This window comes from Ovis canadensis, chromosome 7 (assembly GCF_042477335.2).
Source record: "Ovis canadensis isolate MfBH-ARS-UI-01 breed Bighorn chromosome 7, ARS-UI_OviCan_v2, whole genome shotgun sequence".
Taxonomy (NCBI): Eukaryota; Metazoa; Chordata; class Mammalia; order Artiodactyla; family Bovidae; genus Ovis; species Ovis canadensis.
Genome location: NC_091251.1, coordinates 89,620,273 through 89,643,277, shown reverse-complemented (window position 1 = coordinate 89,643,277; position 23,005 = coordinate 89,620,273). Strand labels below are relative to the sequence as shown.

Here is a 23,005-nt window from a genome sequence, read left to right as displayed (position 1 = left end):
GCTCTTGACGTGAGAAACAAGTGCATTCACACTGTCCTGGGGTCAAAATCCAAGCTTGTGTGACCTTGGGTAAGTTATTTAACTGCTTCAAGTTTCAGTTTCCTTGGCTGGAGAGAATGGGATAATAAACTCACCTTATGGTGTGTTGTGGAGAAGGCAATGGCACCCCACTCCAGTACTCTTGCCTGGAAAATCCCATGGACGGAGGAGCCTGGAAGGCTGCAATCCATGGGGTCGCTGAGGGTCAGACATGACTGAGCGACTTCACTTTCACTTTTCACTTTCATGCATTGGAGAAGGAAATGGCAACCCACTCCAGTGTTCTTGCCTGGAGAATCCCAGGGATGGTGGAGCCTGGTGGGTTGCCGTCTATGGGGTCACACCGAGTTGGACACGACTGAAGCGACTTAGCAGCAGCATGGTGTGTTGTACATTAATTATAACCCAGTGGTGTTGGAGAAGATTCTTGAGAGTCCCTTGGACTGCAAGAAGATCCAACCAGTCCATCCTAAAGGAAATCAGTCCTGAATCTTCATTGGAAGGAGTGATGCTGAAGCTGAAACTCCAATACTTTGGCCACCTGATGCCAAGAACTGACTCACTGGAAAAGACCCTGATGCTGGGAAAGATTGAAGGCAGGAGGAGAAGGGGACAACAGAGGATGAGATGGTTGGATGGCATCACTGACTCAATGGACATGAGTTTGAGTAAGTTCTGGGAGTTGGTGATGGACAGGGAGGCCTGGCGTGCTGCAGTCCATGGGGTCGCAAAGTGTTGGACATGATTGAGCTACTGAACTGAACCTAATACAGGTCTAGCTTCAGAAGGTGCGGAGTTGATGTTCATTCTGAAATGGAATGAAAGTCCCTTTCATTTTGTACTCCTCTGAGATCCGAAAGTCAGTCTGTACAGAAGGCTGAAGGGGGCCATTTCTAGGGCAGGGGCACCCACTGTGCTTTGAGGGTGGGCTCCCAGCTGGTTTTGAAAGGCATTCAGGGGCACCTTCTCCCAATCTAGAGCGTTCTCTTCCCTTTTAGGCACTTGGGCCTTTTCCTGTCCTGATGAACAGTCCTAATAGGGCCCTTCATGCTGAAGGACAAACAATGGATAAAGGGACAGTGTCCTAAGGATGGGTTCCGTATTATGGATGCTTTCCTCTGTTTTTGACATTTTGTTAAACATGGATTTTTTTGGCCTTAATTTTTATTTTAAAAATTTCAAAAACACTTAACATATTTTAGAATGTTGCATTAAAATTTTATTTATCTAGATTACTGGGTTCCCTGGCTCTCCCTTAAATTTTGCCCCTAATCATGGAAAGTTCAGTTCCAGCCTTTTGGGCAGAGACGGGTATTATGGGGCCAGAGGGCCCCTGCAGATGGTGCCTGCTTCCTTAAACCCATGACCTCGTTAATGGGAACATTTCTCTGCGCGCACCAGAGGCCAGGATCACGTTCCCAATCTGGCGCACCTCATCCGCTCTCCCATCCCCTATTTCCATAGAGCTCAGGGATGACCCCAGATTCTTGAAATCCTTTCCGATCAGCTTGATTACCTAAGTATTAGTCAAGAGCAATGTACTGGGTGCCAGGCAGGCACCTGGTTAAGGCTGGGAGTGGCGGCAGATGGGCAGTGACGGAAGGGTAAGAGGCACCCAGCGCGCAGGGGGCACCAGGATGGAGGCAGCCGGGGCGGGACGCGAACGGCTGGCAGGCTCCGCAACCGGAGGACTAACCACGGACCTCAGGGCACCTTCGGCGGGGGAAGCACGTTAGAAATCCCGACCAGAACTGACTTCCTGCCCGGGCTCTGGGCGCGGGCCAGGGGGCGGCGCCGCGCCGGGTCGGAGGCGCTTCCTGGGCACCGCGGGAGCAGAGGAGCGGGCGGCGCGGGACGGCGCCATGGAGGACGGCGTGCTCAAGGAGGGCTTCCTCGTTAAGAGGGTGAGTGCGCCGGAGCCTCTCCGGACACGGCGCGTGGCGGGTGCGCGGCGGCCGCCGGCTTACCTGAGCCGCGATCGGGCGGGCTGGGGCCCCCCTGGGTGGAGCCGCGTGTGGTGGACAGAGCCGGGAGGGCGGTGGCTGGGGGGTGGGCTTTAGCTAGAAAAGAGGGTTGGGGGTACGGGCGAGGAGGAGAATCCCGCTCGGCTAGCGCGTGTCGGGTGCCGGCGGGCAGCTACCCTTTAGAGGACAGCTTCTTTAAAACAACTTACTAAATACAAAGCGTCTAGGATTTAACTATGATATCTTAAAACAACAGAAGGGTGTTCTCTAGTTCCCCAAGCTCGTCCGATTAATGCATCATCTCCTGTATTCTTCGCAATAACCCATGAGCAAGGAGAATGCCTCTGTTTGTTTAGCCTCTGCTGTGCACCAGTCCTGGGCGCTGTCTCTTTTAATCCTCCCAACAGTCCGACAGGTCGGTGGTCCCACCTTACCGCCCTTTCTGAAAGGGGAAAAGGAAGTTCAGAGACTTAAGTAGCTTGCTCAGGATCTGGACCAGTGGGTGATGGAGCAGGATCGAAGCCACTTAGGCTGCCCACTGCAGGGTGGGTGTTGTTATCCCTCTATCACAGATGAGGAAACCGAGGGGCAGAAAGCTGAGATGGCTTGCCCAGAGCCCCGTGTGGCTGTGTGGTTGGTTGAGCCCTTGGGTACAGAACCCTGGATACGGAGGGCCAGCTGTAAAGTTACATGTGAATTTTCAACAGCTCAGGGGGTCTTTGCCCCAAATCCCCTGTTGTTCAGGGGTCAGCTATATTGTTTCTTTTCACAAATCTGGAGTTTTATTTTCCAAGCCTTCCATCCAGTCACATGTCACTTCTATGTGGTGTTCAGCCTTTCAAAATTCTATAGCTTTTATTGATTATGTTGAAAATATTGGGAGACAACTGGTTACCTTATGAATATTAATATTATATAAATGGAACAGTTGACACTGGAGTACTTTAGATCATTCTGTTTCAGTTGTGGTTGAATCTATCATGTTATTGTTGGTGCTGTTTAGTCCTAAGTCATATTCGACTCTTTTGCAACCCCCTGGACTGCAGCCCACTGGGAACCTCTGTCCATGGGATTTGCTAGGCAAGAATACTAGAATGGGCTGCCATTTCCTACTCCAAGGGTTCTTCCTGACCCAGGGATCAAACCTGCATCTCCTGCATTGGCAGGTGGATTCTTTGCCACAAAACCACCAGGGAAACCCTGAATCTATCATAGTTTATAGCAAATAAATAACTATAATTTGTTTTTTCCTTCACTTTGGTAAGCATAAAAAGTTTTAGCCATTCTGGAAAGGAGAGGGGCAAAGATACCCACTAACATAAATTCAAGCAGACTCTGAGCAGTCTCCATCCTCACTCCTTCCACATCACCACATGCGGCTTTTCCAACAGCAAGCAACAGTCCAGATGAAAACCAGGGATATGGGACCAAGGTAGAAAATGCAGGAAAAAGCAGCTGCAGGAGGGAAATTAGATTTTGAAAAGTTCTTTTAACACTGATGTTCACACTGAACATTTATGCTAATCTAACAGCAGAGCATAAAATCTAGGGATGAGCCTTCTGACTCTCCTACTGAGTTTCCAGCTTTGGCAGGGGGGTGGGTGCAGAGGGGTGAAGGGACTCTCCATCCCATGGCCTTCCCTGGCCAGCAGATCAACCCTGAGGTCCCAAGTCTCTTTCAGGTCAGTAGGGAATATAGTTATGTTATTTTACACATTATTTGACATAGGAGGGTGGGTGTGTTGTTTGCTCAAAACTGTGAGCCAGAGGAGGTGTAGGAGGCTGTGCTGGGTCAAGGGTCAGACTGGATACAAGCAGGTACAGAATTCCACGCCCGCTTCGTGTCACCGGGATTAAAATGATAAATTAGTCCTTCAGGGTTTGTGGAGGCAGCCACACCCCAGAGAGAGCACCTTTGGAGAACTTTCCCTGTGGCTTCTAAGGTGAGGGAGATGGGTGGGGGGTTTGGTGGGCATTATTGATTGTCAGGGGCTTGCCCACCAAGGCCCCTGTCCCTCTCTCCCTCACCTGAGAAGCTGCAGGAAAAGTTCCCCGAAGGTGTTGGTTGGTAGAAGAGCTGAGCCTGTTAGGCACCTGTTGAAGACAAACCCTCTCAGATGGGCCCCTGTGGGCATCCCCGTTCCTGGGGCTTGCCTTACGTGATTTCCCACCATCACCACCACCACGCAGAGTCAGGAGAGGGTTAAAGGGAGGGGAGGATGTGAGTTCTCTTCCAGACAGGCCAGTATAGGGTGGCCCCTTAGGGAGTCCAAGGTACAGAGAAGGGAGGACAGTCAACTTGTCTGACCCCAAAAGCCCACAGACGGGCTAGACTGAAATCCCTAGTGCTGTCCAGCCAAACCCAAAGACAAGCGTTTGGAGCTGGAGCCTGACCCCAATGGAACCGGAAGCCGCACCCTTTCCTCCAAAGTGAGGAATGGGGCCCCTTGCCCCTGCTCATAGTCCCTCCCTCCTGATCACTCAGACCTTCCCGAATTCCCCATTACTTCCCCTCTCCTCCTGGATGGCGGCAGCAGCCCCTGTGTCCAGCGGGGAAGTTGCAGGACTGTGACTGTGGGATTCCACAGATTCAAGAGGGTTTACAGTCCAGAAGTGGGGCGGGGCCCAAGCTGGCAACCCAGAGTACAGAACAGTAAGGGCGAACGAAGCAGGAGACAGGCAGGGGCAAGACGGATTTGATTCTTAATCCAGCCCAGACAAGAAAGACGGCGAAGCTCCAGGCAAAAATGCAGGGTGCTCACTTGGCCTGTTGTTAAAGGAGGGTGCCCAGGAAGGAGGGCAGGTCTGCATGGGTAGGGCTGCTTGTCCTTCAAGAAGCGGCTGGAACACATCGGGCATGGCTGCCTGGCTCGTACCTCCTGCAACTCTCAGAAAACGACATGGCCGTGTCAACATGCTGTAACCTAGATCTCTCAATCTCCAGGAAAGGCCATAAAAGCTTTAGGAATGGGACTTTCTTCGTGGTCCAGTGGTGAAAAATCTGCCCTCCAATGCAGGGAGTGTGGGTTTCATCCCTGATTGGGAAACTAAGATCCCACATGTCATGGAACAACAAAGATCTGCTGCAGCCAAAAATAAATAAATAATAATTTTTTAAAAAAAGTCTTTAGGAACAAAGTGTTATTTAGATAGAGAATAAAAACTGGAAGCTACCTACATGTCCCCTCAAATAAACAAATGATTACAAGTGAATTGTGGTTATGCATAGGGCTTCCCGGAGAAGGTGATGGCACCCCACTCCAGTACTCTTGCCTGGAAAATCCCGTGGACGGAGGAGCCTGGTAGGCTGCAGTCCATGAGGTCTCGAAGAGTTGGACACGACTGAGCGACTTCACTTTCACTTTTCACTTTCATGCATTGGAGAAAGCAATGGCAACCCACTCCAGTGTTCTTGCCTGGAGAATCCCAGGGACGGCAGAGCCTGGTGGGCTGCTATCTATGGGGTCGCACAGAGTCGGACACGACTGAAGTGACTTAGCAGCAGCATAGGGCTTCCCAGGTGGTGCTAGTGTTAAAGAACCTGCCTGCCAATGCAGGAGACGTAAGAGACGTGGGTTCGATCCCTGGGTCAGGAAGATCCTCTGGAGGAGGCCGTGGCAACCCACTCCAGTATTCTTGCCTGGAGACTCCCACGGACAGAGGCGCCTGGTGGGCTACAGTCCATGGGGTCAAAAAGAGTCAGACATGAGCGAAGCGACTTTAGCATAGCACATGGTCATGCAGATGTTAAAAATGTTTTTCATATTATAGTCCAAAGAGTGAAAATATAAATGGTATGAGAAAGGGAAAAAAAATATTGCTTGGATGAAAAAAAGACTAGAAGGAGTTCTGAAGGCTAGAATTCTGGTCGAAAGTGTCGGCAGGGCCCTGCTCCCTCTGAAGCCCGCAGGGGAGAGCCCTTCCTTGCCTCGTTTGTTTCTGGTATTTGCAGGCTGTAAAGGAAAAACCGATTTTTCCTTTACTAGGAAAAACCTAGTTCTTACTTGCTGTGTTTTTCTCCATCCTGTGACTCTCGTTTACTTTCACACAGACTACTTCACTTCTGACCTTTCTAGTCACCAAATGTGTGGAGGTTTTCCCCCACACCAAGCAATTCTCTGTGATCACTGGTGTGTGTCCTACAGTTTAACTCAGTTCTGACACATCTACCCAGAGGCAGTCTCTGGTCCCACAGGTTAAGAGCACAGTCTCATGAGGCTGCTTCCCCAGCCTTCCCCCACCCGCCACACACACACTTCAGATGCCAGTCTGAAGCCCAAGTTGTCACCTGTGCTCTGACTGTGTAGCCAGCCACAGATCAGAGGTTCCAGTGATCTTCTGCTTGGGAAGAATTTCTAGAAACTCTTCAAATTCCATACTTCTGGGATTTTACAGAGGCATCATCATGTAAGCATGACAAATTGTCAATGCCATTTTCAGCTCTTTTCTTTTCTCAAGAGAATGGGGGCGAGGGCTGGTGGGGCTGAAAATTCCAAGCTTCTAATCAGGGCTCAGTCTTTCCAGTGGCCAGCTCTCACCAAGAAGCCCACCCAGAGTTTCCTCATTAGCACGAAAGATGCTCCTGTCACCCAAGAAACTTCAAGGGGTTCAGGAGCTCTCTACCAAGAACTGGGGGCAAAGAAAAATATATGTATTTTCTGTCATCTCACACAGGACATGGCACCCCACTCCAGTACTCTTGCCTGGAGAATCCCATGGACAGAGGAGCCTGGCGGGCTGCAGTCCGCGGGGTCGCAGAGAGTTGACACCGCTGAGCGCGCACGCACGCGCGCATTGTCTCACACAGGCTCTCTTTTGTGTTCCTCGGATCCTAGGTGCTTCACTCTGATCTCTGCCTCCATCATCACATGACCATCTTCTTCCCATGTGTCTTTCAGTGTCCAAAATTTCCTCTTCATATAAGGACACCGATTATATAAATGTTTTTAGGGCCATCCTAATCTAGTATGGGGCTTCCCTGGTGGCTCAGCTGGTATTCAAATTGCCAAAATCCACTGGATCATAGAAAAAAGCAAGAGAGTTCCAGAAAAACCTCTGCTTTATTGACTATGCCAAAGCCTTTGACTGTGTGAATCACAACGAACTGTGGAAAATTCTTCAAGAGATGGGAATACCAGACCACTCTACCTGCCTCCTGAGAAATCTGATTGCAGGTCCAGAAGCAACAGTACCGGACATGGAACAATGGACTAGTGCCAAACTGGGAAAGGACCACACCAAGACTGTATATTGACACCCTGCTTATTTAACTTATATATAGAGTACATCATGTGAAATGCCAGGCTGGATGAAGCACAAGCTGGAATCAAGATTGCCAGGAGAAATATCAATAACCTCAGATATGCAGATGACACCACCCTTATGGCAGAAACTGAAGAAGAACTGAAAAGACTCTTAATGAAAGTGAAAAAGAAGAGCGAAAAAACTGGCTTAAAACTCAACACTCAGAAAATGAAGATCATGGCATCCAGTCCCATCACTTCATGGCAAATAGATGGGGAAATAATGGAAACAGTGACAGATTTTATTTTCTTGGGCTCCAAAATCACCACAGATGGTGAGGGCGGCCATGAAATTAAAAGACGCTTGCTCCTTGGAAGAAAAGCTATGACACACCTAGACAGCATATCGAAGAACAGAGATACTACTTTGCTGAGAAAGGTCTGCCTAGTCAAAGCTATGGTTTTTCCAGTAGTCATTTATGGATGTGAGAGTTGGACCATAAAGAAAGCTGAGCACTGAAGAATTGATACTTTTGAACTGTGGTGTTGGAGAAGACTCTTGAGAGTCCCTTGGACTGCAAGGAGATCAAACCAGTCAATCCTAAAGGAAATCAGTCCTGAATATTTGTTGGAAGGACTGATGCTGAAGCTCCAATTCTTTGGCCACCTGATACAAAGAACTGACTCATTGGAAAAGACCCTGATGCTGGGAAGGATCGAAGACAGGAGGAGAAGCGGACAACAGAGGATGAGATGGTTGGATGGGATCACTGACTCGATGGACATGAGTTTGAGCAAGCTCTAGGAGTTGGTGATGGACAGGGAAGCCTGTCGTGCCGCAGTCCATGGGGTCACAGAGTGGGACATGACTGAGCGACTGAAGTGAACTGAACTGAATGACTTCATCTTAACCTGATTACATCTTCAAAGACCTGATTTCCAAATAAGACCTCACTCACAGATCCCCCGGGTTAGGACTTCAACATGTCTTTTGCAGGGACATAATTCAGCCCATAGTAAGTACTATCTCTGCTTCTTCAGGATTGTAGGGTCTTGGGCAAGACCTTTCTGGGCCTCAGTTTCCTCATTATGAAACTTAGGGAGTTTAGATTCTTTACCATCTGAGCTACCAGGGAAGCCCATAGTATTATATAGCCTTTTTCAAAGGGTCCTCCAGCTGTAAAATTCTGTGCTTCCTAAGCCCAGGCCTAGGGTTACATCCCATCTTATGGACTCTCCTTACCCCTAACAGGGCGCTAAGCTATTCATGGTCCAAATGACCTCTGATCCCCACCAGCTGCTTATAGACAAGGAGCCTGGAGAAGGTAGAAGATGCCCAGGTGAAGGGAGGCCTGAGTTCTTTTCCCACTATACCAGCATATTTTTGGTTTTTAACACCCTTTACCTGCTGACTTTGGGTCAGTCTCTTATACCCTCTCAGTATGGCGTAGCTTATCTGTAGAGCTGGGATCCGTCCTGTTTTGTGGGTTGTTACAGGAACCTCTAGCTGAGCTGCCCACTCCCCCTGGCCGACTTTAATTCAGCTGTTCTGCTGCAGTGCAGTCTTTAGGGACTCTGCTCCAGCCACAGTGAGGTCCCCAGCTGCTTCAAGTGCTCTACCTACAAAGTGAGCCCATCTCATCAGCCTTTCTCCGACTGCTCTCCTTTGCTGTCAGACTGGATCCTTAGTTTCTCATAACGCAGTGCTCTCTAGCAAGTTTGAACAGAAGGGTAACTTGGAAATATTTGGGAGGACCGAGTGCCATACAGCCAGGGACAGTGCAGCCAGACAAAAATACCCCGCAGCACCAGGAGGCATCTCTAGTGCAAACATCCTGCCGACACTGTTTGTTACTTGTTCCAGATAACTCCGGGGGCTGGGTATCAGAAGACCCTGTCCTTCCACCACTAGCCTGCCACCTTGGTGGCTGCCAACATGCATCGGTGCCCCATGTGCAGGCCTGGCAGCCCCCTAGCCACCTCCCTGTTCCCCTCATGCCGGAAATTCTGGGAAATGTAGCGGTTCGTCCAGGAAATGTAGCCTTATCTGCGTGTTAGTTTGTTCTACTCAACATCTGTTGGTTTCACCTTTCTCCCTAGCATCTCCAGGCCCCTTTCTTCTTTCTCTGTTGCTTTAGTTTATGAGGGCTCCTGTAACAAAAGACACAGATGGGATCGCCTAAGCAACAGAGATTTATTTTCTCACAGTTCTGGAGGCTGGAGTCTAAGGTTTAAAGCGTCGAAGGTTTGGTTTCCTCTTAGGCCATCTCCTCAGCTCGCCCATGCACGGCACCTCTGGCTGTGTGCTCACACAGTCTTTCCTCTGTGTGCAGGCCTCCCTGACATCTGTGTGTCCAAATTCCCTCTTCTCATGAGGCCCCCAGTGAGATTGGATTAAGACCCAAGTAATGGCCTCATCTGGGCTTCCCAGGTGGTGCTAGTGGTAAAGAACCCATCTGCCAATGCAGGAGACGTAGGAGAAGCAGGTTCAATCCCTGGATGGGGAAGATTCCCCTGGAGGATGGAATGGCAACACACTCCAGTATTCTTGCCTGGAGAATCCCAGGGGAGCCTGGTGGGCTACAGTCCATAGGATGGCAAAGAGTTGGAAAGAAGTGAAGTGACTTAGCATGCACACAATGGCCCCATTTAACCTAATCACCTCCTTAAAGACCTCCTCTTCAAATACAGTCACATTCTAAGGTAGTGGTGATTCTTGGGTCGGGAAGATTCCCTGGAGAAGGGCTAGGCTACCCACTCCAGTATTCTTGGGCTTCCTTGGTTGCTTAGGTGGTAAAGAATCCGCCTGCAATGTGGGAGACCTGGGTTCAATCCCTGGGTTGGGAAGATCCCCTGGAGGAGGGCCTGGCAATGCACTCCAGTGTTCTTGCCTGGAGAATCCCCATGGACAGAGGAGTCTGGCAGGCTACCGTCCATGGGATCGCAAAGAGTCAGGCATGACTCAGTGACTACACAGAGCACAAGGTGGAGGTGGGGGAGCGGTTGGGGCGTCAACTATGAATTTGGGAGAAGGGCATAATGCAGCCCAGAATGCGTATGTTTTGAGACTATTTCGCCTCCTCTCCTTCACCTGACACCAGCCCCCAGGCCGTCAGCTTAGAGGGCAGTCTCCTCTCTCTGCACCAGCCACACCTGTGTGCTGGCAGTTCACTGCCTTTACTGCTAATGCTGCGCTTGAACCCCCTCAGCAGGGGCTCATCGAGCAAGGAGACCTACGTCTGGGCCATGTGGAGAGCAGTGCAGGACCCTCATTGCTGAGGAGTTAGAGCCAAATCTTTTTCATTTCTTTAAACATGTCAGCTTGTGTCAAGAACAGCCATCAGCCACGGTGTGATGTGGATTCTTGGTACAGGATAGAGTGAAGAGAGCAAAACTGTAAAATTCAGCTTGACATATCTGTCCTCTTGTGGGCCCAGCACACACACCATGTAATGTAATGACACTTAGACGTATTAGTAAACTCTTGTCAGATTAACTGTTAAAAGTCATATTTAGGGTAGGAGGGAGGCTCAAGAGGAAGGGGATATATGTATGCATGTGGCCGATTCACTTCATTGTACAACAGAAACTAGCACAACTTTGTAAAGCAATTATATTCCAATTCAGTCACTCAGTTGTGTCTGATTATTTGCAGCACACCAGGCTTCCCTGTCCATCACCAACTCCCAAAGCTTACTCAAACTCATGTCCATCTAGTAGATGATACTATCTAACCATCTCATCCTCTGTCGTCCCCTTCTCTTCCCTCCTTCAGTCTTTCCCAGCATCAGGGTCTTTTCCAATGAGTCAGTTCTTGGCATCAGGTGGCCAAAGTTTTGGAGCTTCAGCTTCAGCATCAGTCTTTCCAATGAATATTCAGGACTGATTTCCTTTAGGATTGACTGGTTTGATCTCCTTGGAGTCCAAGGGACTCTCAAGAGTCTTCTCCAACACCACAGTTTGAAAGCATCAGTTCTTTGGCGCTCAGCTTTCTTCATAGTCCAGCTCTCACATCCATACATGACTACTGGAAAAACCATAGCTTTGACTAGATGGACCTTTGTTGGCAAAATGATGCCTCTGCCTTTTAATATGTTGTCTAGGTTTGTCATAGCTTTTCTTCCAAGGAGCAAGTGTCTCTTAATTTCATGGCTGCAGTCACCATCTACAGTGATTTGGAGCCCCCCAAAATAACGTCTCTCACTGTTTCCATTATTTCCCCATCTATTTGCCATGAAGTGATGGGACCAGATGCCATGATCTTAGTTTTCTGAATGTTGAGTTTTAAGCCAACTTTTTCACTCTCCTTTTTCACTTTCATCAAGAGGCTCTTCAGTTCTTCTTCACTTTCTGCCTTAAGAGTGGTATCATCTGCATATCTGAGGTTATTGATATTTCTCCTGGCAATCTTGATTCCAGCTTGTGCTTCATCCCGCCTGGCATTTTTCATGATGTACTCTATAAATAAGTTAAATAAGCAGGGTGACAATTAAATATAGAGATATAAATATTTAATATACATGGATGTATAAGTATATATTTAATATTCCAATTAAATATATATGTATATGGAAAGGTGAAAGAGTTAGTCACTCAGTTGTATCTGACTCTTTGTGACCCCATGGACTCTAGCCTGCCAGGCTCCTCTGTCCATGGGATTCTCCAGGCAAGAATACTGGAGTGAGTAACCATTCCCTTCTCCAGGGGATCTTCCCTACCCAGGGACTGAACCCAGGTCTCCTGCATTGCAGGCAGATTCTGTACCATCTGAGCCACCAGGAAAACCTATATATATGCCATACTTAGCTGCCACAGTAAATTCTGTTTGGCTTAGACCAGTGCTCACACAGTCAACCGCTTCAACAATTTCCAGTTCCCTAACACACTCAGTGCAGACCTGCTGAGCATTAAACAGAATTGCAGCATCATAGATGTGACAACTGAAGGGGCCTTGGAAATGAATCAGTGCTGGGTCAGGAAACCAGTGAATCGGGGACAGTCTCTGATTCAAATAAAGTGCATCTCTCTTGGTTAGAATCCAGCCCTAATTGGGCTCTGCTCTGGGAAATATGCCAAGAAAGTCGGTTTCATGAGCGTGTACAAAGCTATTCCATTCTGATTCTTCAGCAGACATTCCCCCATCCACTGGTCTGTTCTAGAAACAGACCCTGTATCTTCACCTGCCTGTTCTGTCCATTGGCTCCATGACCCATCTGAGAGCCCCCCAGACTCCCCTGCCTTTTAGGTCTGTCACACCAGGTTAGGTAAGATGGTTAGGGTTCTTAATTTGTGGCTTCACTTCACAAATTGCCCACATCCCTCAACTAGTAACATTTTGTTGTGGTGGGGGGGGCAGATATATCCTAAGGGGAAAAAATTAAAGATGCAGATCAAAACTTACATGCAAGGATATTCATTATGGAGTTGTTTATAATAGTTAAAAAAAAAAAGGAAACCTCAGTTGCAACCAACAGGAGATGGGCAAGGAAATGATACATCCTCTTGTTGGTTATTAAAAGACATGTTTTAAAGAAATTTAATGGTGTGAGAAGATGCTTGGCAAAGTCAACAAAAGAAAGACTGGAAAATAAAACTATACGTAATATGCTCTTGATTAAAAAAAACTAAAAGGGAAAAAGGCAAAGGAAATACGAGGTATTAATAGGACCTCTCTCTTGTTTATATTTATTTATTTGGCTGTGCTGGGTCTTCACTGGGGCACGTAGGATCTTTAGTTGCAGCAGGTGAGCTCTTAGTTGCTGCAGGTGGGATCTAGTTCCCAGACCAGGGATGGAACCCACGCCTCCTACACTGAGAGCTCAGAGTCTTAGCCACTGGACCATCAGAGAAGTCCCTAGGATCTTTTCTTCTGTGTACTTTGCAGTTTCTTTCAAGGCTTATAACCACAGAAAAAAAGAACAAATGGGAACTAGCAAGTCAACGCCAAAGGCTTTGTTACATACTCAAAAGAGATGACAAAGAGATCCAAAGCTCACAATTTCTTCATGAAAATGAAAATAAACATATAATTTGGAACAGGATCTTTCGGCTCTTAAGGACATTATTGGGATAATTGGTGAAACTTGAGTGGAGTTTATGGAACAGAGGAAAATAACATATTTATGTAAATTTCCTAATGTTGATGATTGTATTGTGGTTATGTTGGAAATACTTTTTATTTTTTGGTAGGAGACACAATAAAATATTGAGAAGCATCAATATTAACATATGGAGCATCATGTTAAAAACTAACTCTTAAATGGTTTTGTAAAAGTTTTTTTTTTGTAAAAAAGTTTTATGCTTCAGCTTTTCTCTGAATTAAAATTATTTCAAAATTAAAAAATAAAATTAAGCTAAGCAAGAGAGAGAGTGCTGTCTCCTTACTGGAAAGTTGATCCCATGGCGCAGTCTGACCACCTGTGCAACGAGACTCCTCTCCCTATGACCAGGTCGTCCCCTCGGCCACCTCACCTCAGGGCTCTCCTATCTGTCCTCAGGGTCACATTGTCCACAACTGGAAAGCGCGGTGGTTCATTCTTCGGCAGAACACGCTGCTATACTACAAGTTCCAGGGGGGTCGGAAAGTGACCCCTCCCAAGGGCCGCATCCTTCTGGACGGCTGCACCATTACCTGCCCCTGCCTGGAGTATGAAAACCGACCGGTAAGTGAAGGCCCTCCTTCCCAGCGCGTCCCTCCCGCTGCCTGGACCACCCCCTTCCCTGGCCTCTTAGGCGAAGGCAGTGCGCGTCATGGTAAGAGCTGAGTTACTGGATAACCTAGACTCAAATCCTCGCTGTGCCACATACCAGGCACGTGACCTTGGGCAGGTCATCGAACCTCTCTGAGCCCGAGTTCCTCGTCTATAAACTGGGATAATGTAATGACCCCTGACTGTCGCTCACAGCTACGATGAGGATCGTGAAGGTAATGGTGGGTCAAAACACTTGTAGCCTAGGAGGTACCCCACAGATGTGCGTAGTTACTGCTACTTCAGGTTCAACAGGATGGATTTCATCCCCCAGGGGGCACGTGTTACAAAAGTCAGGAGCAGCTCAACCCTGAAGAGAACCTGAATGAATCATTTACCGTCTACCATCAGAAAAGAATCTGAATTAATACTTTACTGAGGGCTCAGTAAGTGCCAAGAAATTCACTAGGCTTGGAGAAGTCAAGGAAGAAAATTGTACGATTGGTTTTTTCAGTTAATGATCTTGTTATGAAAGCAAATGGTTAATTGGAAAACAGTTCCAAATGCTGGTACAGATATTATTGGCCACAGAGAACACTGTCTTGCTGAAAAGGAGGAAGATGCCCTTACAAGCCATCTGGCTCAGCTCCAGCTTTGGGTTGGATGGAGATTCGGGCATGAACTGGTTGAGAAAGTTTAAACCATATTATATGAAGAGTGTGTGAAAGACTTGGGATGATTAGACCCAATCAAGAAGCAGATCAGACGTAGACACAGACTTATGGACACGGGGGCGGGACAGGGGGGTTGAGGAAGGAGAGGGTGGGATGTATGGAGAGAGTGATATGGAAACTTACATTACCTTATGTAAAATGGCCAACGGGAATTTGCTGTATGACTCAGGGAGCTCCAACTGGGGCTCTGTAACAACCTAGAGGGGTGGGATGGGGAGGGAAATAGTAGGGAGGTTCAAGAGGGAGGGGACACAGGTATACTATGGCTGATTCATGTTGATGTTGGCAGAAACCAACACAATAGTTTAGTTGCTAAGTCATGTCCGACTCTTGCGATCCCATAGACTGTAGCTCCTCTGTCCATGGGATTCTCCAGGCAAGAATACTGGAGTGGGTTGCCATCTCCTCCTCCAGGGGATCTTCGTGACCCAGGGATTGAACCTGGGTCTCCTGCATTGCAGGCAGATTCTTTACCAACGGAGCTACTGTAAAGCAATTATCCTTCAATTAAAAATAAATACATTTTAAAAAATAAATAAAAAAGAAGATGATCAAAAGGAGCAGAACTGAGTTCCTTCGGGGTAGGCGTTGATAGCCTCATAGGTCAGATGAAGGCACTGAGAGGCTCAGCGGGTCCTTTAATGTGCCCAAGCGACTGTAGCTATGGCTCTAGCTCAGTCTCACCTGGAAGCCTGTGTGTTTCCCTCTTTAGCACAGGGGCTCTCGTAAGAGGTGAGCTTAATCGAGAAGGCAGAATCGGGAGCAGAGAGACCAAGGCCCCAGGATGCAGACTCTGCGCTAATTAGACTATTCAAAGGGGCCAAGGTGGTGAACTCTGTCACTGGCGGTGTCTAAGGGAATCTTTAAAGGCCCAGTAGCTGGGACTTGGTCGAGGGGTGAGGCATTCGGCAGTCACTGGATCACGTGGTCTCCCAGATCCGCTTCGGTTCTGTCATTTTTGCTGCCCAGCCAGCTTTCTCTCTCTCTCTCTCAGCCTGGCCTGACTGGCTGTCTCTTCCCACAGCTCCTCATTAAGCTGAAAACTCAAACATCCACGGAGTACTTCCTGGAGGCCTGTTCTCGAGAGGAGAGGGACGCCTGGGCCTTCGAGATAACAGGAGCCATCCACGCGGGGCAGCCGGGGAAGGTCCAACAGCTTCATCTACTGAAGAACTCCTTCAAGCTGCCGCCTCACATCAGCCTGCAGTGAGTGCCTGGCCCTGCCCTCGGCCTGCCTGGCTTTGCTGCGGCCTCTGCTGTCTGCATGCCTCAGGAAGGGGGCCTCTGTGGCTGCTACACAGGCCTGGCTGGTGCTGCAGCTGTGCTCCAGGGCCTGCTGACATTGTTTTCTCTATGTGGGAGTGGCCCTGCCAGCCTGCCCTGGTAACTTCTTGGGGTCCCTGCTGCTCCTGCCCCCCTCAGTGTCTTGACCCCCTCCCTTCAGTGTCAACCGGGATGCTCAGGGCTATAAAAACAGCTCCCCAGGAATCTCCACTCACCAAGTCATTAGTCTTGTTTGCAGCCTGGTGGCAAGAACATGTGTTCTGTTAAGAGCTGCATTCTTATTCTGTGGGATTCTTCATCTGTCATCTGTTTACTCTTTTAAGAAATGGTTACTGAGTGCCCGCCGCATGCCATACATCGCTCTAGGTGCTCATGCAGATGGGCATAAACGAAGTCTCATCTCAGGGGCTTTCCAGCTCAAGTACCTAAATAGACAATGAGAAAAGGTCTGCCACTGGTGGCAGGGATTGTCCCACAGAACAGAAGGGAAGCAGATCAGTGGTGGCGGTGATACTATAAAGTAGGGAAGGATGAAAGGAATTCCCATCATGGAAATTGTTATATCTATGCATCTGCAGGAAATGCCCACTAACATTGCAGGAAGCAGAACTTCCCAGGCTTACCAAAAACCTCCATGCCAGGCTCTGGAATCTTGATTGTTCATCTTTGTTGTTCAGTCGCTAAGTCGCATCTGACTCTTCGTGACCCCATGGACTGCAGCACACCAGGCCACCCTGTTCCTCACCATCTCCCAGAGTTTGCCCTAGTTCATGTACATTGTATCAGTGGTGCCATCCAACCATCTCATCCTCTGTTGCCCTCTTCTCCTTCCCCTCAGTCTTTCCCAGCATCAAGGTCTTTTCCAGTGAGTCGGCTCTTTGTATCAGGTGGCCAAAGTACTGGAGCTTCAGCATCAGTCCTTCCAATGAATATTCATGGTTGATTTCCATTAGGATTGACTGGTTTGGTCTCCTTGCTGTCCGAGGGACTCTCAAGAGTCTTCTCCAGCACCACAGTTCGAAAGCATCATATGTGCATCTAGGGCGTGGCTAACCCATGGTGAGTGCAGGGAGGACCAACAGGAGATGAGAGTGGGTTCAAGTGATGGGTGACTTTGAGAAGTAGCTGGAGGAGTTTGGACTTTATGCAGCAGATCATAGATAATTCTTTTGTTTTTAAATTAAGTCACAGCTCTTTAGTTTTACTAGAAACAGAATACCTGTCTAGCATAGAAGTATTAGAACATTTAGATGAACAAGAAGAAATGTTCCCCAATCCTACCTCTCAAATTCTGATGCATAACAGAATACCCCTCTTTCTCTGCGATGTGTATTATGCCACTTGCCACGTGCTTTATACCCTCAGCAGTGGCTCATGGACCCACCCTCATTCCTGTCAATGTGATGAGGGTCTCTTCTCTTTTGCCTTCCTTCCGTGTAGTCGCATCGTGGACAAGATGCGTGACAGTAGCTGTGGAATCCGGCCAAGCCCCAACATGGTGCAGGGAAGCACCTACAAAAAGACCTTCATAGGTGAGCCCCTGACCCCTACCCCACCCCCAGGGCCGGACCAGGCACTGGAGACCTGGGGCTTGGTGACTTGCGACTCAGTGGTGTTGAGGCCTGAGCTGCCTGGCAGCCAACAGGGCAGCCTGAGAGGTGGGTGCGGCCACAGCTCTGGGCAGTGGGGTTGGCATTTGGTCTGCTCCAGGGCCAAGCCCCAAGGCTGTTCCAAGGCTGCCCCAGGGGTCAAGGTCAATGAGGTCACAGCCAGGCACCCCTGGGGAAGCTGGTCTGGAGCCTGTTGTCTTGACGGGTGCTGCCCTTGCCCCGCTGCAGGCTCCTCCCTGGTGGATTGGCTCCTCTCCAGCGGCTTTGCAGCCAGCCGTCTGGAGGCTGTGACGCTGGCCTCGGTGCTCATGGAGGAGAACTTCCTTCGGCCAGTAGGCACCCGAAGCACGGGAGCCATTCGCTCGGGGGATCTGTCTGAGCAGTTCCTGGATGACTCCACGGCCCTGTACACATTCGTAAGTGAGGGCCTGGGTTCCTCTTGGCACGGGAGCAGAGAGAGGAAGAGGCTGCCGAGTGTGGGCCAGGGGTCCACGGTCAGTGGGGAGAAGCCTAGGGCTCAGGGTGGAGGGGACAGCTTCACCCCCAGGTGGAGTGGGAGTTTCCTTTCCCCTGTGGGAGCTTCCCCAGCCTGGTGCTGGGATGTGTTGGTAACAAGAGTCCTTGTCTCTCCTTCCTACCAGGCTGAGAGCTGCAAGAAGAAGATAAGTCCCAAGGAAGAAATCAGTCTCAGTACCATGGAGTTAAGTGGCACTGTGGTGAAGCAAGGCTATCTGGCCAAGCAGGTATGGTACGACCCGCCTTGGAGCAGGGAGGAGGTGGACAGTCCTCAACCTCGGGGGAGGCAGGAACCCCCACAAAGGGTGGGAAGGGCTGAGACTCCAGAGGGCGCTAGTTGTCAGCAGCATCTGCTAAGTCAGGGTCCGGCGGTGGCACAAGGGAGCCAAGGCGAGGGATCGGCACATGTCCGTGCCCATGAGTCCCAGACAAGCAGGCCTAAGGCTTTAGAGGAGTGAAGGTGGGAGGATGTGACTACAAGCTGTCACCCGTGAGCCATACATCCTTTCTTTGCCTCAGGGGCACAAGAGGAAAAACTGGAAGGTGCGGCGCTTTGTTCTGAGGAAGGACCCGGCTTTTCTGCATTACTACGACCCTTCCAAAGTGAGTGCCTTGTTATGCTTCCAGACACGTCTCTCCCCAGCAGAGCCGGGGCTGGTTCCACCTCCAGCCTTCCTCCCAGCCTCTCAACCATAACTTCCACCCATGATGCCTTTCCTTCCACAAGTTGCAAACTGCTCCTCCCAGTCTGAACTCTTTTCTTTCATCACATCATCACCTGCTCAGTTGATCCTGCTCAGTGGATCTTCATTGTTTTGGAGGAAAAACATCTTTCAGTTCCTCCAAAGCTGGCTGTGTGCCTACGAAGGGGGAGCTGAGCTGATGAAGAGACTCCTGACTGGTGCTTTCCAGCCTCTTTTCACCCCTTTCCACCCAAACAGGCTGTGAATTCTGCCCCCTCATCCTCTTTTCCCCACCAATGTTTTGAAAGGTTTCTTTTACCATTTAATATTTAAGCCATAATTCTGAGTTTCAGATAATAAGTATTACTGCATGCTCAGTTGATCTAATTCCAATCAAAAGAACAGAAACATGGCCTTTTAGTCAGCGTGTTCAGCCTTGTCTTGATAGATGTGTGATTTTCATTTGTTAAAATAATGAAGAGTGGGCATTCAGTCAGGAACCCAACCCTAAGCTGAGAACATGAAGGAGCTTGAAGGAGCCCCTGGGGACCCTGCTAGACCACAAGGAGGGCTAAAGGGCAGGGAGGGGCATGGTGTTGATGTGATTGACTGTGAAATGAAGCTCAGACTTCCTCACTCATGCAGATAACTTGCCATGGGATGTCCCAAGTTCAGCCTCATCTTCTGTTACAAATGACTCTCACGGACTAATTCTTTAGTAGGCTGACTGAGGGTGGTATGATGAGAGCATGATTCTTCTGTTCTTATTGCTCAGTACTTCAGTCCTGTCTGACTCTTTGTGACCCCATGGACTGCAGCACACAAGCCTTCCCTGTCCTTCACCATCTCCCAGTTTGCTCAAACTCATGTCTGTTGAGTCAGTGATGCTATCTATCTCATCCTCTGTCTCCCATTTCATCTCCTGCCCTCAATCTTTCCCAGCATCAGGGTCTTTTCCAATGAGTCAGTTCTTCACATCAGGTGGCCAAATTATTGGAGCTTCAGCTTCAGCCTAGTACTTCCAATGGATTATTCAGGATTGATTTCCTTTAGATTGACTGGTTTGATCTCCTTGCAGTCCAAGGGACTCTTAAGAGTCTTCTCCAGCACCACAATTCAAAAGATTCAGTTCTGCAGTGCTCAGCCTTCGTTATGGTCCAACTGTCACATCCGTTCATGACTACTGGAAGAACCATAGCTTTGACTATACGGACCTGCAAAGTGATGTCTCTGTTTTTTAATATGCTGTCTAGATTTGTCATAGCTTTCCTTCCAAGGAGCAAGCATCTTTTAATTTCATGGCTGCAGTCACTGTCTGCAGTGATTTTGGAGCCCAAGAAAAGAAAATCTGTCCCAGGTTCTACTTTTTCCCCATCTATTTGCCATGGAGTGATGGGACCGGATGCCATGATCTTAGTTTTTTGAATGTTGAGTTTTAAGCTACTCTCCTCCTTCACCCTCATTAAGAGGTTCTTTAGTTCCTCTAAATGGCTTTTTGCCATTAGAGTAGTATCATCTGCATATCTGATGTTGTTATTTCTCCTGGCAATCTTGATTCCAGCTTGTGATTCATCCAATCTGGCATTTCTGCATATAAGTTAAATAAACAGAGTGACAACATCCATCCTTGACATCCTCCTTTTCCCAAGTTTGCACCAGTTGTTCCATGTAAGGTTCTAACTGTTGCCTCTTGACTTGCATACAGGTTTCTCAGAAGACAGGAAATGTGGTCCAGTTATTTCCATCTCTTTAATAAGAGTTCTTTGCCTTCACACAGTCCCTAATCAGCTCTCCTTTCCTTTGCAGGAAGAGAACCGGCCAGTGGGTGGGTTTTCTCTTCGTGGCTCCCTGGTGTCAGCTCTGGAGGATAATGGCGTTCCTGCTGGTAAGGGGCAACTTTGGCTCCATCCTCATCTCAGGGTCCTCCCTCCTGCTCTCTCAGTAATGATCTGCTGATGATGGATGAAGCTGCGGGGCCTGAGAGGGGCTTTCTCAGTGAGACAATGAATGGTGTGAATTCTGAAGCCAATTTCAAAATCAGAGAAAGGGCACGTGGGGGTATTCTTAGTGTTTTAACAACACAACTAAATAATTCTCTTTAATATTCTTTCCCATCCTTTTCTGTGCTTACTGGCCCATAAGCTTCCACCTAAGCACAATAGCTTACAATAGTGTATAAAGATTGACAACACAGTTTAATATGTTATGCTAATTTCATACTAGACAGCTAAGGCAGGTAGTATTATTCTCAACTTATGGATGGGAAGATTGAGGTTCAAAGAAATTAAACAATTCCAGTCAAATCCCACATCTGTCCATGCTTTTAACATAAACCTACTGGACTTTTGATGTGAGACTGCAGACCTACGGTTAGCATAGAGGGCAGGCCAAGAGGTCTTCCAAGAACGTTCAGACATAAAACTAGCAGGCCTTAAGACACAGATGAGGGAGAGGGGATGGACGGGAGGCAAATAGGAAAGCATGCCTCTGGTGGGATTTCCTAACCATATATGTACACTTGTACTAAGAACTACTTCATTATGTGTTTTTGTCTCAGTGACTTTCAGCTGTTCGCAGCTGAAAGCAGACATGGATATTCACTCACTGATTTCTTTTTTTTCTTCCTGCCTAGGGGTTAAAGGGAATGTCCAAGGAAATCTCTTCAAAGTGATTACTAAGGATGACATACACTACTATATCCAGGCCAGCAGCAAGGCTGAGCGTTCAGAGTGGATTGAAGCTATCAAGAAGCTAACGTGACAAGGCCCTGAGGGAACGGGACTGAGATTCCTCCCTCTTACCAGATGACACAGGATTTCCCGGACAATGGGAGTATGTTAAAATTTTTAACTTTTTATATTTCGTATGGCTTTGGAGTGAGATTGAGGGAGTTCCTTAAAGTTGGCAGTGGTGCTATTGCCTTCCCCACCTTCATTTACAGTTAACCTGTAAATGCTGAAGCAGCCTTGTCAGCCAAGTCAGCACCTTGACTTTCGCCCATTATCACATCCAGCCCCTCCTTGGGTACCAAAGTAGGTCTCCCTTGTCACACTAACTGGCCATGTAATACTCAACAAAACACTATAACCTCATGATGGAGCTCTCCGAAATGCTGTCAGCACCTCTTAACTCCTTTGGAATGAATAAAAATTGACACTTGTTCCTGGCTGTTAGAATGCCTATACAAAGTTTCAGTTTTCAAAGGTTTTGCATGCTTAAGGCTATACGAATTATTAGGGAAGCTGATTATAAAAACATCTCAAGTGAGCTTAAAGCCTCATCTTACAGTGGGGATGGGGGCAAAATCTTGAATGAAATATTGTTTTGCTTTGAAAAAGAAGCCTTCATTAAGTATTACACATTGCAGAAAAGAAATCATGGACTCAGTTGGATTAGTCACATACATAAAATTACAGCTTTTCTGTGAAAAAAGAAAAAAGTTGTTTAGAAAGATGCAGAGCAGGAGCTTTCTAAAAGAGATAAAGATGTCAATGGGAGAATTAAATCAAAGCATGACATTTTAGTTTTAGAATGAAGATTAACGGAGACAAATAGGTACCAAGAAGCTTCATGTTAGGTTAATCTGAAGCAGTGAAAAGTCTGTATCATAGTGTCTTTAAAAACATTTTTATTACTTTCAAGCTTAATACAGTAATCTGCCAGTACAACTGCTTCGACTTCCTTCAATGGATATGTAACTTACATTTAAGGGGCGTGAACACCTCCAAAGTGCTTAAGTAAAAGTTCATTCCTTTCAATAGTTTGAACTATCTTCTCTTGATCTTGTCTAGAATACCTGATCATTGAGATCAGGAATTCCAAGCTAATGAGGTTTTACTTTATTCCTTACATTGTAAGAGGCTGCCTTTAAAGCACCATTTTCCATTTGGCATCTCACCAAGGTCTGTGTCCTTTTTTTTATTGCTTTTTTGCTTTCAATATAGGTTTTTATCTGAATTAAGCTGCATTTGGTTTGATGGCTTCTTGATTATAAATTGGCACAATTACACCCCACTCTGTACAGTAGGTATCAGTATCATGAGTTGAAAAGTAGTTGACTATCACTTTGAGGCAAATCATGGGACAGTTCTTGCCAAGGGCACTAGCACTTGAATTGTTAAAATTCCTAACCATTTAAATTGCTTTTACTGTAGAAGTTAACTAGGTCAAGTAAGGCCGTCTGTGGGTTTCCACTAAGTGTTTAAGCATTATCCTCAAGTACTGGCTTGTCTCGTTTTACTAG

The 23,005-nt window shown here is 47.8% G+C and overlaps 1 protein-coding gene and 1 long non-coding RNA gene across 2 annotated transcripts; one reads left to right on the top strand and one right to left on the bottom strand.

Annotated features, from left to right (window-relative positions):
* Positions 1-1,380: 1,380 nt before the first annotated feature.
* Positions 1,381-22,520, top strand: PLEK2 (pleckstrin 2). The gene is made up of 9 exons (XM_069596863.1): positions 1,381-1,943; positions 13,744-13,908; positions 15,694-15,875; positions 17,394-17,485; positions 17,792-17,979; positions 18,205-18,306; positions 18,599-18,682; positions 20,569-20,647; positions 21,395-22,520. Exons 1-9 carry the CDS (start codon positions 1,902-1,904, stop codon positions 21,520-21,522), a joined length of 1,062 nt encoding a protein of 353 aa, XP_069452964.1. The 5' UTR covers positions 1,381-1,901; the 3' UTR covers positions 21,523-22,520.
* Positions 9,422-13,991, bottom strand: LOC138443833 (uncharacterized). The gene is made up of 2 exons (XR_011258322.1): positions 13,631-13,991; positions 9,422-11,704 (listed from the first exon to the last, which is right to left on the bottom strand). It is a non-coding gene; the product is annotated as an uncharacterized lncRNA (long non-coding RNA).
* Positions 22,521-23,005: the final 485 nt, after the last annotated feature.

What these genes read in the sequence shown, in the direction of transcription:
- PLEK2 (XM_069596863.1), top strand. Translation starts at nt 1,902, where the DNA reads ATGGAGGACGGCGTGCTCAAGGAGGGCTTCCTCGTTAAGAGG. An exon ending in CTACAAAAAGACCTTCATAG is followed by an intron (nt 17,486 to 17,791) that starts GTGAGCCCCTGA and finishes GCCCCGCTGCAG; the next exon opens with GCTCCTCCCTGGTGGATTGG. An exon ending in CCACGGCCCTGTACACATTC is followed by an intron (nt 17,980 to 18,204) that starts GTAAGTGAGGGC and finishes CCTTCCTACCAG; the next exon opens with GCTGAGAGCTGCAAGAAGAA.